Here is a 19,199-nt window from a genome sequence, read left to right as displayed (position 1 = left end):
GAAATAACATATTCTCAGGGATTTTTGCGCTGAAAAGCGGATCTAGCAAATTAACGTGAATTTCAGCATGGCATCAACATGCATTGTGCTGGACTGATTTTGGTGCAAAGCAATGGAGGATTCTGTTTATAGAAAAGATCTGTTTATCAGAGAGATGATCATTTTTGTTGATTCACCAATATAAAAAAAACACCATGTATTTATGGGAAAAATTGAATTTTAAAAATGTCTTAAATGTTTATCTTTCATATGTTTATAACCTCTGCAACGGAATAGTTGGGAGATTACAGAATCATAAAATCCTAGATTTGACGAGCTTTTCTACTAAATATAAATTACGTAGCTGCATACCAAAGGGGAAAAAATGAAGACTGCAATGTGACGATTGTTCTTTAAAATCATATTATTCCAATTTGACATTGACCCATAATCTACCAAAGGAAACATTAATCTTGAAGCTTGCACATGCCAAGCTATACGAACTGAAATTGATGATTTATTTATGGGAATAAGTATCTTTATATCTGTTGTTTTCATATCAACAGTTAATTTTAAACAATTTCTTGAATAATTTTTGTACCCATTCTGTCCTGCACCAATCATGCATTTGTTTCCTTCAGGACAATTTACTACAAGACTTCTGTTTTAAATCTTGCAAATTATCAGTTAGTCTGTAAATTTGTGAACGAGTGTGTATCTTCAGAAATACGTTGAGCAATATATTGACTTCCGATTTTTTTCTGTAAAAATTAAGTCCACGCATTAAAATGTGAAGGGGTTTAAAAAGGGGGCAGCATGGACAAGTTGGGCCGAAGGGCCTGTTTCCATGCTGTAAACCTCTATGACTCTAATCAGGTTTCATATGCACAGTTCACAAAATGATGGCCATCAATTATATTACAGTATAATGTAAAACACTTTTTTGAATACCAAATGTGATATTTCACTAAATGTTAATCTCTCGAGTATAACTGGCATGCGAGACAGTGTTTTCAAGATACCTGAGCAACATTTTATATTTAAGTTGGGATAGACATTTCATAAGGCATCACAATAGTAATTTTGCATATGGTCATCTGTCTTTAGGCATATCTGGATGAGTTGGTTGAACTTCATAGAAGGCTAATGACACTTCGCGAAAGGCACATACTACAACAGGTAAGAATACTTTTTCGTCAAGGTTTTGACTGATGTAAACTTCATTTTGCATTATGTCACATTTAAATATTCTTGATTGTAAAAATTCTTCACCTTTTGCATCCTTGAAGTTCCAGCTTGGAGTGAGGGAACATAATAAAAGAACAGCTATGTCTCGAATCTTGTTTCTCTCAACCTGCCTTTCCTTTTCTAGTCTTGTGGTTTCTTTCTGCTCTTGTGTTATATCAATGTTCCTCTTGTATTACTTCTCTAAATGGAATGCAGCAGCAGGCGATAAAAGAGGAGGCATTTTCTTCAGTACGATACCAAGTCTTATTATCAAGCAGCAATTTCCTAATTATTTTATTCCAGCAACTGATTTTGCCTTGATATTTTATTAGTGGTTTGCTGGAGGCCTTGTGGCGCAGTGATAGTGCCCCTACCGCTCGACCAGAAGCTCTGGGTTTGAGTTCAACACCAGGACTTGGCCACGGCAGGGGCATTCAATGCTGTCCAACGGGCTGATAATCAGCTCGGAAATCTTTCCATCAGTGTTCCCCAGAGTGTTTAAAAAAAAAAGTGAGGATGTGAAGATATGCTAACAACAACAGTGGCTTTCCTGGTTTTCGCACCAAAATTTGTACCAATGGAATTGCAACTTTTACTGATGCTTTCACCTGAATCATGGCTGTAGACATGCAAGCACAAAGGTTAACAATAGGAATCCCCAAACCAGTGAACAGTTGATTGCACTTAAGCTGTTTACAATTGTGACTCTCTTTGTAGCCAAGTTCAAGAAACTTACTCGTCCACAAGTCGTCATCCTCCTTTCCACAAGGGGAAAGCGGCTACAAAACATCAGGAAAGAGCCACGGAGTCTGACTTTTTGCCTAAAGTCAATGTTGGATTTTAAGTCTGTATCAAATATCTCATCCCTTATGTACAGGTTCTGAGGAAATAACCTATCATTGACCCCCAAAAAAGTGAAGGGTTTTGGATGGGCATCATTTTATTGTTACAGGGCATTGAGATTTCAGTTATGCTAAAAACGGTGACTATCTACCCCAAAATTCTTCAATGACCTCCCAACGGACCAGATTGGCATGATACAAGAGAAGTCAACACAATTGTCCTTGTTGTCATCTCGGGTGTCTGAAATATGTTTGATTCCCAACTACTCTCTCTCCTGCCTACCAATAAAAAGTTGACGGTGAAGAATCATGTTTAGAAGCAAAATTGCAAAACTCATCGACTCTGCCACTTGAAGAATATGCTGAACTTGATGATTTTTTTGCCTACTTGCCCACAGGAAAAATTTAAGAAAAAAGTTGCTTGAGAGTGTTGGGCTTTAAAACAAAATGGATCTCCACAAGTTGAAGAGGGGAGGTTGCAGAAATTTGTGAAAATATATTAATGCGAATATATGGCACTGACTGAGTTGACTGCAAATACAAGATGTCACCTCATCAGAGTTTCCCAAAAAAGACATACACCACTGTGTATGGGTGCCCTCATGTTGAGACTTTCAGAAATTTGTTTTCATGGTGTGAGAGGAACCATTAAAATAACAGGTCACTGCACAGAAGGAGGCTATTTAGCCCATTGTGTTCTAGTTCCTTGCAAGAGCAAATCATCTCGTGCCAGTCCCCCCCCCTTTTTTCCTGCAGCCCTGCAAATCCTTCCTTTTTCAGATAGTGATCTAGCTCTCTTCTGAATGCCATGATTAAATCTGCTTCCGGCTGTCTGATCCAGATCCACACCTCTTACTACATTTTTTTAAAAAAGGTTTTCTTCATGTCAGCATTGCTTCTTTTGCCAAATGAAAGTGTTGCTGGCAAGCCCAGCATTTATTGCTCATACCTGAGTGCCAATGGGAAGGCAATAGGGAACAATCTTCTTGAAGCACTGTTGTTCATCTGGTGCGTGAACACCCATAGTGCTGTTAGGGAGCAAGTTCCAGGATTTTGACCCAGCAACACTTTTCCAGAATCATAGAAACCCTACAGTGCAGAAAGAGGCCATTTGGCCCATCGAGTCTGCACCGACCATAATCCTACCCAGGCCCTACCTCCATATCCCTCCATATTTACCCACTAATCCCTCTAATCTACGCATTTCAGGACACTAAAGGGAAATTTTTAGCATGGCCAATCAACCTAACCCGCACATCTTTGGACATCCAGCTCAAGATGGTATGTGGGGCTTGCAAGGGAACTTGCAGACATGGTGTTTCCATGCATCTGCTGCCCATGTTGTTCTAGGTGGTAGAGAAGATGCTGTCGAGGGAGGCTTGGCATGTTGCTGCAAGACAACTTGTAGATGATGCACACTGCTACTGTGTGCAGTGGTGGAAGCAAATGTTTAAGGTGGTGGATGGGGTGCCAATCATATAAGCTGCTTTGTCCTGGATGGTGTTTTCAGTGTTTTTGGAGCTGCACTCATCCAAGTGAGTATAGAGTACTCAGTCACATGCCTGATGCGTCTTGTAGATGGTGGATAGGCTTTGGGGAGTCACTGGGTAAGTCATCGATGAAGATGAACATCTCGCCAAGACCATCCCCACACCCCCACTTGCCTTCAAACAACCGCACAACCTCAAACAGACCGTTCTCCGCAGCAAACTACCCAGCCTTCAGGAGAATAGTGATCACGACACCACGCAACCTCTGCAAGACGTGCCAGATTATCGACACGGATACCATCATCTCACGTGAGAACACGATCCACCAGGTACACAGTACATACTCTTGCAACTCGGCCAACGTTGTCTACCTGATACGCTGCAGGAAAGGATGTCCCGAGGCTTGGTACATTGGGGAGACTGTGCAAACGCTACGACAACTGATGAATGAACACCGCTCGACAATCACCAGGCAAGACTGTTCTCTTCCTGTTGGGGAACACTACAGTCACGGGCATTCAGCCTCTGATCTTCGGGTAAGCATTCACCAAGGCAGCCTTCATGACACACGACAACACAGAATCGCTGAGAAGAGACTGATAGCCAACTTCTGCACACATGAGGATGGCCTCAACCGGGATCTTGGGTTCATGTCACACTATCTGTAACCTTCACGACTTGCCTGGGCTTGCAAAATCTCACTAACTGTCTTGGCTGGAGACAATACACATCTCTTTAGCCTGTGTTTAACCATCTCTCCATTCATTGTCTGTACCTTTAAGACTTGATTACCTGTAAAGACTCGCATTCCAACTATTATCTTGTAAATTGAGTTTGTGTCTATATATGCCCCTGTTTATGAACACAACTCCCACTCACCTGATGAAGGGGCAGTGCTCCGAAAGCTTGTGGCTTTTGCTACCAAATAAACCTGTTGGACTTTAACCTGGTGTTGTGAGACTTGTTACTGTATTTGCCCCAGTCCAACGCCGGCATGTCCATATTAAGTCACTCTCCATAGAACTCCCAGTATTTGACCTGCTCCTGTCGGCATAATATTTGTATTACTAATCCAGTTAAATTTCTGGTCAGTAGTAACCCTCTGATGTTGGCGAGGGATTTTGATGGTAATATCATTGAACATCAAGAGCAGGTGGTTAGATTCTCTCTTGGAGGCCGCCACTCGGTGCAAATGTTAATTGCCACTTATCAGCCCAAGCCTGAATGTTGCCCAGACTTCGGTATTTGAGAAGTTACAAATGGTACTGAACACTGTAATACTCAGCGAACAACCCAATTTCTGAGCTTATGGAGGGAAGGCAATTGATGCGGCAGTTGAGAATGGTTGAACGTAGAATATTATCATAAGGTAGTCCTGCAGGCATGTGCTAGGACTGAGGTAATTGGCCTCCAGCAACCATAACCATCTTCCTTGGTGCTCCATGAGAGTCCAACCAGTGAAGAATGTTCCTCCTGACTCTCATTGGTCTCAGTTTTGTGGGACTCCCAAATGTCACACTGGGTCAAATGCTGCCTTGATGTCAAGGGCAGTGACTTCCACATCACCCCTATAATTAAGCTCCTTTGTCCATGTTTGAACCAAGGCTGTAATGAGGTCTGGAACCAAGTGGCCCTGGCGGAACCCAAACTCAGAATTGATGAGTGGGTCATTTGCAAGCACTGTCAATGACAACTTTTGTCACTTTGATTTGAGGGTGGACAGTGGGGTGGTGATTTGCCAGATTGAATTTGTCCTGCTTTTTGAGGACAGGACATAGCTGAGCAATTTTCTGCTTTCAGGTAGATGCCAGTGTTGTAGATGTACTGGAACAGCTTGGCTAAGAGCACAGCTAGTTCCAGAGTGTAAGCCTGGTTACTGCTAATGACAGATCCTCATGTTGAATGTCAGGTTCAGATAAAAGCTCATGGCCTGAAACATTAACACTTCTATTTCTCCATGGATGCTGCCAAATCTGAGTATTTCCAACATCTTCTGTTCTTATGCATCTGCAGTGTTTTGTTTTTGTCTTCAGCATTAGCCTGGATTTGGCAGGTTCATATCCAGTGTGTTCAGCTATTTCTTGACACGTGGAGTGAATTGAATTGGCTGAAGACTGGCATCTGTGTTGGGGACCTCAAGAGGAGGCCAAGATGGCTCTTCCACTTAGCACTTCTAACTAAATATTGTGTAAATACTTCAGCCTCGTCTATTACACTAACTTCTGAGTTCTGCCATGATTAAAAATTGGAATGTTTGTGGAACCTTCTCCTACAGTTAGTTGTTTAATTGTCTGCCACCATTCTTGATTGAATGTGGCAGGACTGCAGAGCTTTGATCCATTGATTGTGGGACAATGGTTTTCTGTATAATTTGAGTATGATAGGTTAGGTTAGCGCTTGACTTGTCCTATGCGACATCTTTCATAATTTTGGTACCAGTCCCCAAATGTTATTGATTGGGATTTTGTGGAGCTGACTGGGCAGGATGGGTCTTTTGGTATTTCTGGTATCAAGATCAATGATGGGTTGTCGGTTCTTCTTTATTCTTCTTCGACATTGCTGAAATGTTTTGGTACAACTAAGCACTGTGCTAGGCCATTTCAGAAGGCAGTTAATAGTCGAACATATTGATGTGAGTCTGCAGTCATGTGTAAGGAAGGCAGATTTCCTTCTCTGAATGAGCCCAATGGATTTTTGCAACAATCCCATTACTTTATCATTATTAAGACTAGCTTTTTATTCCAGCATTACTAATCAATTGATTTTGAATTCCTCCAGTTGCCATGATAGGATATTGTGTCTGGATTACTAGTTCAGACCTCTGGATTACTAGTTCAGTAGCAATATCACCCATGCTAAAGTTCCTACATTAGATCAAGATCAGTTTTACCAATTTAAACTAAGTGAATCTGATTGTAACTGTTGCTTTCTATGTTCACCTGACCATGAAATAAAACTTCTCAGCAATTGAATGGAACCTTGTTTCCTGTTGGTAACTTGCCAACCGTTCGAGTTTGAAAAGACACTATTATCAAATCCAGATTACAAGGGGATATTGTTCTGTTTTTGAGTTGTGCTTTTGTACAAATAGACACAAAATACTCAATTCTTATAAAAGTAAAGTGCTTGTATCATACATACAATGTGAGTGATGGAATCTGAAGCCATTAAAGCTGGGAAGGTAGCCACAAAAGACTTTGGTCCACATAACAGAATTCTAAACCTGGCCTGCCTCATTATTTGGAGAAAGTTGTGGCAGATAATGCCTTCTGGACTGTTGAAGGTACAAATCCTGAGCGCAACGATTTTGTTCAGTTTGTAAATAGTATGAAACATTCTCCAATTGTGTTCAGGACACTGAAGCCTCATTATTTCCCTTACTGAAATTGAACCTGGAACCTTTTTTGGTTTTAACATCCCAGTACATGTGCTACATTTATCCACTGGATGATTAACAGTATTGATTGAACAGTCCAACAGACAGCCCACTAGAAACCTTGTTGCTCTGGATAGCGAGTCCATAAACCAAAAGATACAAGTTGTAAATATAGGCACCTTCCAAGGTGTCACAGCTGTTTACCAAAGTATGTTTTCTAGGGCTGATTATAGGATCATAGAATCCCTGAAGTGCAGAAGGAGGCCATTCAGTCCATTAAGTCTGCACCAAGTCTTAGAAAGATGGAAATGGTGTTGAATAGAAAATTGTGTAATCATGCCTGTGATTGCCTGATAAACTGTTAAAGCTAGGCTCCCCACTGAGGCTGTGCATTTATAAAGTTAGCCCTTGTATCCTAAGGCTTCAAAATTGTGAAGACCCTAAAGTATTGCCTTCTGCAGTGGTGGAAATTGCTACTACCTGAATTAGTTGTGACAAATAGTGCCAAAGGTTTTAGTGGGAAGCTTGATAAGTACATGAAGAAGAAAGGAACGGAAGGATATGTTGGGGAGAGATGAAATACATTGTGAGAGGAGGCTTGTGTCAAGCCAGTTTTGGTTGTAACTTCTATGTAGTCAGTTTATGGCTAGTTGCTTTCAACTTGAGTCATTAGATCTTGATTCAGAGCGGGTTGAATGTGAACAGTAGCATTGTATTAAATATCATTTTGAGTAGATTTAATTTAATGCAAGTTTAGATTTAAATTTCAAGGGACTCTAAGCAATAAATACTGATTTAAGAATCTGTGAAACATTTTCCCCATCCTTTCTAATTTAGTCAGCACTGCGAGGCTTTATATACTGTTGCAGATTTTAATCCCTTGAATAAATAACAACACACCTAGATCTGCTCTGAAACAGAAGAATTTGGATTCATTTCCTTGTATGAGAACCATCTAATTGAATTGGAAATGTAATGGATCCCAAGTCAAGGATTGAATCTTTTTACAATTGAGATTCTGTTTTCTGAGAGTTTTCAAAAAAGGTTTCTATTTCAGGAAAGATCGAATGGGGAGAAAGAAATTGACTTATAAACTGCATGGTATATAGTGTTGTAGAGATGTTGTGGTGTCTGCCCCACAATACAAATATGGTAGATTGACATCCAGATGTCTTTAAGACAAACAAAATTCTTGAAGAAAAGTAGTGATTCTCTAGAACTTTTTGTCTCTATTTTCTAGCTATATGTACTTTTTGTTCACATCTGAATTTTTTTTTTTAAAGTTGGCAATAGTGAAGCAAGGGGTTCATATCAATCCTGTCTTGATAACTTGGATGAGCAGCACTACGTCAAGACAAATGAGTGTTTGGACAAGATGGATGCTGAAGGATTTGGAGCGGGGGGTTGGGGTGCAGAGAGCAAAAATACAGCTGAAGAAAAAATGCTTAAATACATGAGAAAAAATGAGAAGAGCAGATTTTGGTATATATTGGGGATAGGTTGGCCTCTGGTTGTGGCTAAGAGGGAGCAGAGAAGCAGTTTTTAATATTGTCTACATGCTAATGTACCATTTGATACAAAAGGTTTCTTGATTGAAGCCAACATTTGCAGCTGTATCATAATTAAATAATACATATCATTGACAGCTAATTTGTTGCTTATCTGTCTTCAGATTGTTAACCTAATAGAAGAAACTGGACATTTTCACATCACAAACACAACATTTGACTTTGACCTTTGCTCACTGGATAAAACCACAGTCCGAAAACTACAGAGTTATCTGGAGACTTCAGGAACGTCATGAGGACACTGATCCCCAGCTACGAGCTGGAGAGTTGAACTTTTAGCGATGCAACCGATACAACCAGCCCTGTAGAGCTACTTACTGCAGCTTTTTTCCAGCCAGTCACGCTTCTCTCCCCTGAACGTGTTGCTGGGGGAAAATGCCGAGAGATTCAACAGATCCGTATCAGCCTGAGGAATGTTCTGGAAGTGTTGGACCTGTGAGGTTCATCTCCTCCTTTACCTCCCGTCCCCTGGATATTTGCTCTTTATGAATCTCTGTGGTAATGTGTATCTTTGTGGTGTCCACATCCACATGGCGAATGATGCATGTGCAACACTGCCTTAGTATGTAACTGATCTATCTATTTATTGAACAAGTCCATTCATGAAAAATATCTTGGATCTTTGGAACACTACCAGACATTGAGCACTCTGGTCACATTTAAGACCAAGGCTTACAAATGCAGTAGGAATTGATCACCAGATGCCTGGTGTATTCATCTCCAGTTTTTTGATTTCCTTTTGTAAACTAGCTGCGATCCTAGGGACACTATGTAACTACACAATGTTCTAGCCTTAGTAATTGAACTGTAGTGCTTTAAAATCTATTACCAGCTTTGATATGTTTTAATCAGTGATCAATCAATACAAATGATCAGATCTGTACTTCTACTGGGAGAAATATTGTCTGCACAATCATGCTATTAAGCAGAGATTTTTTTTTTATTTCTTCCGGATTTGATTCAGACCTTTTATAGGGAATAAAGGATTTGTGGTGTAATTTTCCTTACCCTTTTAAAGTACCCTACAGCTTTATTTTTTTTAAAATGCAATGCTAATTACCTGCAAACACAGTTGCATCACAAATCTTTTGTTGACATAGGCCTTCCTTCAGATTCTTGTGTTCTTATTTGGTTTCCTGATATAACCCTCCTGTTATTTAGCTCTACAGACTAAGTGAAGGGTAAATACACCTGAAGACTCAGAACTCACGGAAGAAGTACAGAGAAAAGCTGGTATAAACCAGGCTGGTTGATCATAGTTTAAAGCTTTTGGCATATCAAACGTATTTAAATTGTGTTTTTTTTTTAAAGTGGGATTGTCTAAAATATTCTGTTCCCAATTTTCTGTAAGTTTGTTGTAGAAAATTCTTAATTTGGGATTAATTATTTATTTGAAATACTCCCTTCACTGCCAAATCAGTTTTTGCCACCTTTGCCATTTGGTAAAATGTGTGCGCTTAGCAGTCCATCCTTTGGATAGTAAAGTTATATTTCTTAAAAATAGATCTTTCTTTAGCAAGTATGTTGCAGGAAAAACCATGTTTCAATGGCGTCTTTTTCAGGAGATCTCAACAATTACTTTCAGTCCAAAGATGGGATGAATTTTAATACTTTTTTTATTACTGAAGGTTCTGAAACTGCTTCCAGCAGAACAAGTGTACTTTCCAATGATAACGAGGTTCAGATAAGTCATTGTGTCCATTACTTGAAATGTTACCTTGTTAGTATACTTTTAATGTGCAATTCATATCAGACTTTTTTTTTTAAAAAGCGGGCAAAAGAAGACTTGTTTCATTTCATATATGTGATGTTCAGTGCGTGTTTTCAACTGCCACTACTCTTTGATTTGTCGTGTCAGTGGTGAAACCAAGACTGTTCATTTTAAGAAAATATACTCCAGCGGTCTTCAGAAGTTTAACTTGGTACTTTGAGTCCCTTTAATTTAATGTAGTTGCTTGATCCATTTTGATTGTTGTGGCTAAATTTTGTGGTACAACTCAAAACTTTCAAAAAATATTTTATTAAATTTGAAAGAGAACCTGCCTGGTAATATTCATCTAGTCATTCTTCATTTGCATATATTTCATACAATAAGATGTTCAAAAAAGCATTACAGTGAAAGCTGTTGGTATTTTCGCAGGATTGTACACTCGCCAAGAATTAGGAAATAAAGATTAGATTGTGCTACTTCGAAGGAAAAATACACAGAAGTGGAAATTTATGGTTTAAAACAGAAAATGTTATTTTGTAATAAAATAAAGATGGAAGTGAATCAATATATAACCATCTATTGTACTGTGTAAACGTGGGACACCAATCTAATTTTTTTGCAAATAACCATGTATATAAAGTATGAGCTTTAATCCCAAGGAGAATTTGCTGCAATGTTGAGTTTGCCACAATATTTAATTCGAACAAGTGTCACACTCCTAAAACATTCTTTTTGCATTAGCTTTTCCATCAACCTTTTGTATTCGAGAACAAAATAAATCCTTTTTTTAAATAATTAACGCGTGTACTTTTCTAATATTCTTACAGTAGTGTTTCTTCTGTGGCATTTTTGTTTCAATGACATGGCAGTCATGTCTTGGGGCTATTTAAATTGTGACATTTTCCCTTAAAATGGCTGCATACATTTTATTTTCAAATATTAAATTAATTTTTAATGTGCAGCATCCAACACTTTTTCCATTCTACATTCATGAAGCAGCATCCACAATATGGCAAATTTGGAAACCTTTCGTAATTGCATGCAATTTAGATACTGTGATCGTGAGTGAAAACCGTGTCATTGCCAGGTTGAATTAATGATACTGAATGGTTAAGAGGCCTGATAGCTCATGTTGTGACCCTCAGCAGATCCAGTACTCTGTTATTTTCTGGATCTCATTTTATATCTTGCCAGCTGTGGATACTATAGATGCTGGCATACTGAGGAAGAGATGTCAAACAATTTTACAGTGATCGTGCCAAAGTATGTTTTTTACATCTGCAAATAGTTTCCTTATGGTAGCTCTGCAACAACAGCCATTCAAGTCGCTGTAATGGATTGCAACCCTGAATTACAAGTTAGAGCCTTCCTTAGTCATGTGGCACTAGTACTTCAGTTGTATTTGGTTGTAGAAAGAATTACTGGATTCCTACCAATTAATCCAACAGACAAAGCTATTTCAACTGCAGCTTCTGAAATTGGGCAGATCTTCAAAGCCACATTTGTGCAATGCAAACAGCATTCCATTAGACTCTGAAATTCTTCTTGTAAAATAGTTTAAGTTTATGACTCAGTCCAACAGCACGAGTAAATGGCAGCTTATATGAGCACTTGTATTTGAATTACTATTTAGATTCTACCTGCAGATGGGTTGTTCGTTCATCGAAGTCAACAGTGCCCATTTTATCTTTAATGATCTGGACGAACTTTACCCCCAAACATAACTCTGCCCCTTCAACTTCCCCTACGTTTGGGGAATGTTTACAGCCATAAATACTGTTATGCTTCGAATTATTGGGGAACGGTGTCTGTGCAATTGCCACAGTATAAAATTGATATCAATTTTCAGCAACATGTTGACTGATGACTCATTTCTGTTTTGTGGAAACGACCAGCACACATTAGCAGCAGGGAGCATTTATGAGATGGAATGAGCCATCTAATGTGAAATCAAAGCCCATTTAGTTTTCTATGTACATGCTCACACCATCCTTTTTGCAGTTCAGTATTAGGTAATACTGCACACCTGATTTTCCTTAATACAAGATATGGCCACAGACCTTTAGTCTCATTGGTTTTCCCAGTAATTTTTTCTCTAGTGATCATTGTTTTAAGTTCCTCTCTCCCTTTTGCCCCTTGATTTTCTAAAATATTTCATCAAGGAGGATGAGACTGAGGAATTGATTATGGCAAACAAGGAAATGCCAGTGACCACTGTTTCCTTGAACTGCTCTCTTCCTTTTTTATGTACTGACAGAAGCTCTTGCCATTTGTTTTTCTTACTAGTTCATACACGCATACTAATTTCACTTTTTTTAAGAATGCAGCAAAGGAAGACTGCGAAAAAAAAATCCCTGTTTTTGGTGCGGAGATGTGTTGGCCCATCGTATGACTTCTTTCAATTTGATGTCATAACTTCCTTAGTTACCCACAGATGCTGCATTCTGCATGCCAAGTGTGTCTTAATTGAAAATATATTTGTTGGGACTTATGAAATATTTCCTTAAATGTCTGCTAATCTACTGCTTTTCCTTTTTAAGCTATTTTCCAAGCTCACTGTAGCCAACTTTATCCTCACCATTGCAATTGCCTTTAATTGAATTTAAAATATTAGTCTCAGACCCAAGTTCATGTTATGATCACTCTTGGCTGGAGGATCTTTACTCTGAAATCCTGATTTAATCTTGTCTTGTGACACATTAAAATAGTCTGTTCTGTTGGTTCCAGAATGTATTCTTCTAAAACATAAACTGTTCCAAATGCACCCCATGGGCTCATTCTCAAAGCACCCTTTGCCAATTTAATTCATCCACTCTGTGAAGATTAAAATTGCCCATGATCATTGCAGTACCTTTCTTACAAGTCACTGTTATTTCTTGATGTATACTGTGCCCTACAGTGCAGCTACTCCCACTGGTGATTACTTCCCCATGCTATTTCTTGCCTCAATCCAAATTAATTCTACATCTTGATCTTCCAAGACAAGATCATTTCTCACCACTGTACTGATCTCCTCCAGAGCTACCTGACTTTTAACTTTCTTCCTATCCTTCGGAAATGTCAAATACCTTTGAATACTCAGTTCCAGTCATGGTCACTTTGCAACGTTGTCTCTGCAATGGGCTATTATATTCTCATTATTTCTATATGTGCTATCAGTTAATTCATTGTGTTACAAATGCTGCACGCATTCAGACCGAGAATCTTTGATTCTGGCTTTTTACCATTTTTCCCTACTCCGACCCTTTTTGTTGCTGCACTCTTATTTCCGGGGTTTTTTTTCATATTAGATTCTAGTTGTTATTAACTTGATTGCTCTCCTGCATTATTGTCTTGTTTTTTCTCATTAAATTTCAAAACCTCTTGTGAGCCCACAAGCATTCAGGCAAATCTGCAAATCCACTTCGATAGACTGGATGATCAAAAACCATCCCTCTTGCCAGCTCTACCAACACCTCTACTTTCTCAGAACACGAAGGAAATTTGGCATGTCAGCTACAACTCTTTCCAACTTTTACAGATGCATCATAGAAAGCATTCTTTCTGGCTGTATCACAGCTTGGTATGGATTGTGCTCTGCCCAAGACAACAAGAAACTACAAAAGGTCGTGATTGTAGCTCAATCCATCACGCAAACCAGCCTCCCATCCATTGACTGTCTCCACTCCCTGCTGCTTCGGCAAAGCAGCCAGCATAATTAAGGACCCCACACACCCCGGACATTCTCTCTTCCACCTTCTTCCGTCGGGAAAAAGATACAAAAGTCTGAGATCACGTACCAACCGACTCAAGAACAGCTTCTTCACCGTTGCCGTCAGACTTTGGAATGGACCTATCTTGCATTAAGTTGATCTTTCTCTACACCTTAGCTGTGACTGTAACACTAAATTCTGCACTCTCTCGTTTCCTTCTCTATGAATGGTATGCTCTGTATAGCGCACAAGAAACAATACTGTATGTGAATACATGTGACAAATCAAAAAGCTCCTGTTTTCTCAGCTCTCAAATGGTCAGTGCTCCAGTGGAGGGCAAAGAAAATGCTTCAAAGTCACTGTGAAGCTGCCTTGACATTGACTGGAAGAGGATTGCTACCAATTGTTCAAAATGTCGACAACTTGTCCATCAAACTGCATCATGCTTCACGACCAAATCACTTAATGATGAGACTGAGCAGCAGCAGAGAAGGAAAGAAAAGGAAGCAAATCCTGCATTGCGCTGCGCAACCCACCCTCGGGACATCCTGCTCCATGTGCCTAACGATCTGTGGGTCAAGAATCTGCTTATTCGTTCACATGAAGACCCGTGGCAGAAATTCATGACCATGAGTAGACCTCATCCTCAAATCAAAGACAGCTGATGACACTGTCTTTTCCTTTTTAATATTTTGCTCATAGTTCAGGTAGCACTCCAGAGATTATTATATCTTAGTCCTATCTATGTTGTTGCTATCCCAAGTGGACCATGACAACTGGATTTTCTCTCCCTCTGCAACCTTAAGGAGAGACTTTCTTAACTCCTGCACTGGGAATCCAATCCTGCCTTGACTCTCACTCTGAACTGCAGAGAACTGTATCCTCCTCAAACCACAGATGCTGCCTGTGATAGTTCTTTGTGGGTCATCCACAGCTCATTTGGAAACATTGTTGGCTTGGAGTCAGAAGATTGTGGGTTAAAATCCCACTCCCAGATTGGTTTACCATCGTTCCATCTGTGTGATGGTGGAAATGCAACCACAAATCTTTGGTGTCAGATGCTTCACTACTTTTGATGGCTGAATGAAAAGATTCTGGAATGACAAAGTATGCCACAAGTGCCACACATGAAGTTGTTCCTTGCTGGTGGTGCGGGATGATCTCTGCTGACAGTGTTTGCAGGGCTAGCATCTGCTTTGGAACTTCTGAAACCACGTTGTGGTGGTGACAAACTTCTGCCCATAGCTGGTGTGGCCATTTACATCAACACCAGCTTGAGTTTCCCACTTGTCGTGTTTGATGTTGAGGACTTTCATGTCTCCATTTGACAGCATCCTTGAATCAGAGTTTTGAGCTCCCTGCTAGTCTTTTCATCACAGGTTACCTCCTTGGGGATGTGGCCATCTTCCATTCTGATCACATGCCCAAGTGAGCAAATTAATGCGAGCATGCTTGGTGCGTTTGCTCTCGAAAGATCTACTTCTTTAATGACTTTGTCATTCCATGTGATGCCAATGATATATCGTAGACACTGGACATGGAAGTTTGGAACATACAAATTAGGAGCAGGAGTAGGCCACTCAGCCCCTCGAACTTGCTCTGAATTGAATAATGTCATGGCTGATCTGACTAATCTCAACTCCACATTCACGTATAGCCCTGATAACCTTTCATCCCCTTATTGATAATCTATTGAACGCTGCCTTAAAAATATTCAGACTCTGCTTCCACTGCCTTTTGAGGAAGAGATAACCCTGAGGCTTTATTATTGAGCCTTTTCCCTTGGAAGATGTCAATTCACCAGACTTCACTACCATACAGCGATGTGCTGTAGATACATGCCTTAGATAAACATCTTGGTCCTGTGAACCCATGCCTATTTTGTAAGTTGGCCAAGTTTGTGACTGTCTTTCCAATGCTTGTGCTGAGTTCTTGATCAAGAGACAGTTGTCTGTCTCTGTACATCCAAGGTGACAGAATTTACTGACTGCTTCCAATGGTGTTTTTTTTCAGCCTGAACACGGGCGGAGATACAACAGCCTGTCCCATAACTACAGTTTCCTTGATGCTGATGGTAAGGGAAAATATAACGCAAGCGAGAGATGGGCTCCATGAGACTTTGGAGCTGGTCTTCTGTCTGGATTCCAATGCAGCATCGTTAGCATGCAGGAGTTCTCTGATCACAACGTGCCATATTTTTACCTTGGCTTTCAGTCTTGATAGGTTGAGTTGGATTTCATGGAGTGTGGAGGTGCATTCCTCCCAGGTTGGCAGGAAAAGTATTGATCAGTCAGACACAGGAAAAAAATAGCAAATTAGAGTGAGGACTAAGATGCAGCCATGTTTCGCCACATTCTTGGTTTCAAAACTGGAGATGGAGCCATCAAATGGAATGGGGCCGTGCATCTGATACAAGGATGTATGGAACTGGGAATTATAGGAGGACAATTTTCTCTAATATCTGGTACAGGCCAGTCCTGCTCAGTCTCGAATGCTTCTGTGAGTTGTTTGCTCTCTGCACTTAAAGCTGACATAGGGAAAAGATTGTGTCTCCCATGGCTCTGCCTGCTTTGAAACCATGTTGTGCCTCTGGGTATATTCTGTTGGCTAGTCGATGGAGCATCATTAGAATGACTGACAAAGGTCTTCCAAGGACACTGAGGAGTGAGATGTGCGGTAATTGTTGTAATCCCTGTTTTTGCATAACGTGATGTTTACATCTCGCATATCCTGTGGGACACGGCCTTCTCTCCAGAGGAGGTGGAGGTATGGCAGCAAGTGAGGCTTTCCATACTGGAGCAGCTCAGCTGGCATTCCATGCTTTCCAGGTACTTTCCTTACTGCTAAGGAGTCAAGGATCTTTTCAAGCCCAAGTAAACAGGATTCTGTATCGAACTTATATATGATGGTTACCTGCAGAAGAACATCAAGCTCAGACAGATATCCATCTCCCATGAGTATAGCTCAGAGTAGTACTCCATCCAGTGGACCTTTTGCTTGTTCCTGGGCATTTCAAAGAAGCAAGTTTGGTGATTGGTGAGGACAAGTGTTGTTTTGACACTGTTATGGCCAGGTTAGCAGGGGTAAACTGACTCCTCTACTCCCATTCAAGAGTTGGTTGTAACAACACTGAATTTAAAAGGGAGATGATATTGCCAATTTAATATATATTTGACTGTGTAATTCATTCTCTGCAATAAATTAGCCAGCCAGGTTCCTTAAGTAAACAAGTTTTTTAAAATCGTTTTATTACTAAAACTCACTGGTAAACATGCAGAAATTATTGACAAATTGAAAATGTACAACTATGTCCAACTCTGCACCAATGCAAAAAATAACACCTACAATCCTCTTCCTTTCCCAAGTGTGCAAAAGAAATAAAACACTGCAGAGTATCAGAATTTTTAAAAAACTAACCAAGCAACAAGTATATTAAGGTAAAATAATATTCGCCAAGTGTCTGGAGGCTTGTTTACAGCTGGAAGGGCCCCAGTCCACAGTAGCTGCTGGTTCTTTGGATTCTCGATGAAGACAATGGTGTTTTGCAAATCTTCTTTTAAGAACTCTTGGTTTACAGCAATGAGGTCTTCTGGTGTGTTCTTCAAATCACAAACAGCTCAACTTTGAGAGAGATTTCGGAAGAAAGGGAAATGCGGTTAAGGCTGTTGCTCGTGTGGCAGTCTCTCTCTCACTGCCAAAGTCCAGTATCTTTTTTTAAACCCTAAAGCTGGATCACATGTCCTCTGAGCTGCGCACAAGCAGCTTGTATCCTTACACAAGCTTACAGCAGCTACTATGTTGTGTTAGCCGTGTCTTTTGCTTAGGAAAGGTGTTATTTTCAAAATGTTCAATACATATTTATGTCTAGCCAGTGATAAAGTAATATGTTATATAACTCCTCTTCATAACAACACCATAGATAGTGAGATGGGTACCATTGTCATTAGCAATTTGCATTTTTCATCAGTTGACGGCTGTCTTCTGTACAATTTCCTTGCCTAACATGAGCTTGTAACATGTTTACAGGTTGTAAGCCAGGCAAGCCGCAATATTGGCTTCAATGTTAGGAGTGCTTATTGCAAGGTAAGTCTGAAACCAATCTTCGTTCCTTTTCATTCCTTTGTCAAACATAGTTATGGTAGCTTTGCAGATGATTGACCGTAGAGATTTTCATGCTTCAGTAGCTTTATTTGGTGAGCCCTCAGGTGGGAGGATCTGCCTGAGAGCTTCTGAGACTGTCTGACATTGTTGCCATCCCTCCTGCCTGAAATGTTGATTCGTGGAATTCCATTGTGTTCGGACTTGAGTATTTTCCATGGTTGCACCTTGACCAGATATGGACAAGTGAGTGATCAGTTTTGCAACCCACACTATGATAGATATAAGTGTGAAGAACAGTGGAGAGATTGTCTTCTGGTGGTTATTAGATCAAGTTGGTGCCTGTGGCTGGATCTCAGATGGTGCCATGGCATTTTATGCCAATAGAAGAAACAGTTAACATTTCAGGTCTGTGACCTTTCATCAAAGGCTCCGATCAGAGATTTGACATACTGGGAGGCAATGGTGTCGTGGTTCTGTTATTGGGCTCGTAATCCAGAGACCCAGGATAATGCTCTGGGGACCCAGGTTTGAATCTTATCATGACAAACGGTGAAATTTTAATTCAACAGAAATCTAGAAATAAAAATCTAAAGATGACCATGAAACCATTATCATTAAAAACCCATCTGGTTATTTAATGTCCTTCAAATCTATTGTTATTACCTGGTCTGGCCTACATGTAACTCCAGATCCTCAGCAATGTGGCGGTTGACTCTTAAATGCCCCCTGAAATGGACTAGCAAGACATTCGGCTCAAAGGCAATTAGGGTTGGGCAATATATGCTGGCCCAGCCAGCGATGCCAAAACCCCACGAAAATATTTTTTTTAATGGTTTCTCTCGCCATAGGTGTTGTCAGACCTGCTGAGTTTTTCCAGCATGTTCTGTTTGTATTTCAGTTCCAGAATCCTCAGTATTTTGCTTTGGTGCTATATAATCCTGTCAGAAAGGCAGACAATACAGGATTACTCATTAAATTCTTTCAGCACAGAACTACTGTGTTGCTACCTTCCCATTACTGGCAAGTTGGCTAGAGCAAGAGGCTTTCAGACTTTTTAAAAAAAGATATAACAGACCTCATCTTGTTACATGATTAGATGAGACTAGTTATTCTTTATATGCTCATTTTGAAATGTTGTTCACTGCTTTAAGATAAAATTCTTGATGAAGAGACCATTTTCTGACCACTGGCTGTGAATGGATATAAGATTTAA

The 19,199-nt window shown here is 40.0% G+C and overlaps 1 protein-coding gene across 3 annotated transcripts in view; it reads left to right on the top strand.

The window, feature by feature from the left end:
• The window catches only part of mllt3 (MLLT3 super elongation complex subunit), a 131,358-nt gene extending 120,369 nt beyond the window's left edge, over nt 1-10,989 (top strand). For 2 of the 3 annotated variants that reach the window (XM_078214279.1, XM_078214278.1), the window contains 2 exons: nt 1,087-1,158; nt 8,587-10,989. In XM_078214279.1, the coding sequence (XP_078070405.1) occupies nt 1,087-1,126 (40 nt within the window). In that variant the 3' untranslated portion in view covers nt 1,127-1,158; nt 8,587-10,989. The remainder of the gene's footprint in view (nt 1-1,086; nt 1,159-8,586) is intronic. The other variant, XM_078214277.1, reaches the window with a different exon arrangement.
• The last annotated feature ends 8,210 nt before the right edge of the window (nt 10,990-19,199 follow it).

The sequence above is a fragment of the Mustelus asterias genome, chromosome 6 (assembly GCF_964213995.1).
Source record: "Mustelus asterias chromosome 6, sMusAst1.hap1.1, whole genome shotgun sequence".
NCBI classification, from domain to species: Eukaryota; Metazoa; Chordata; class Chondrichthyes; order Carcharhiniformes; family Triakidae; genus Mustelus; species Mustelus asterias.
The sequence above is the reverse complement of the archived record's forward strand: the minus strand, read 5'-3'. Positions and strand labels throughout refer to the sequence as shown.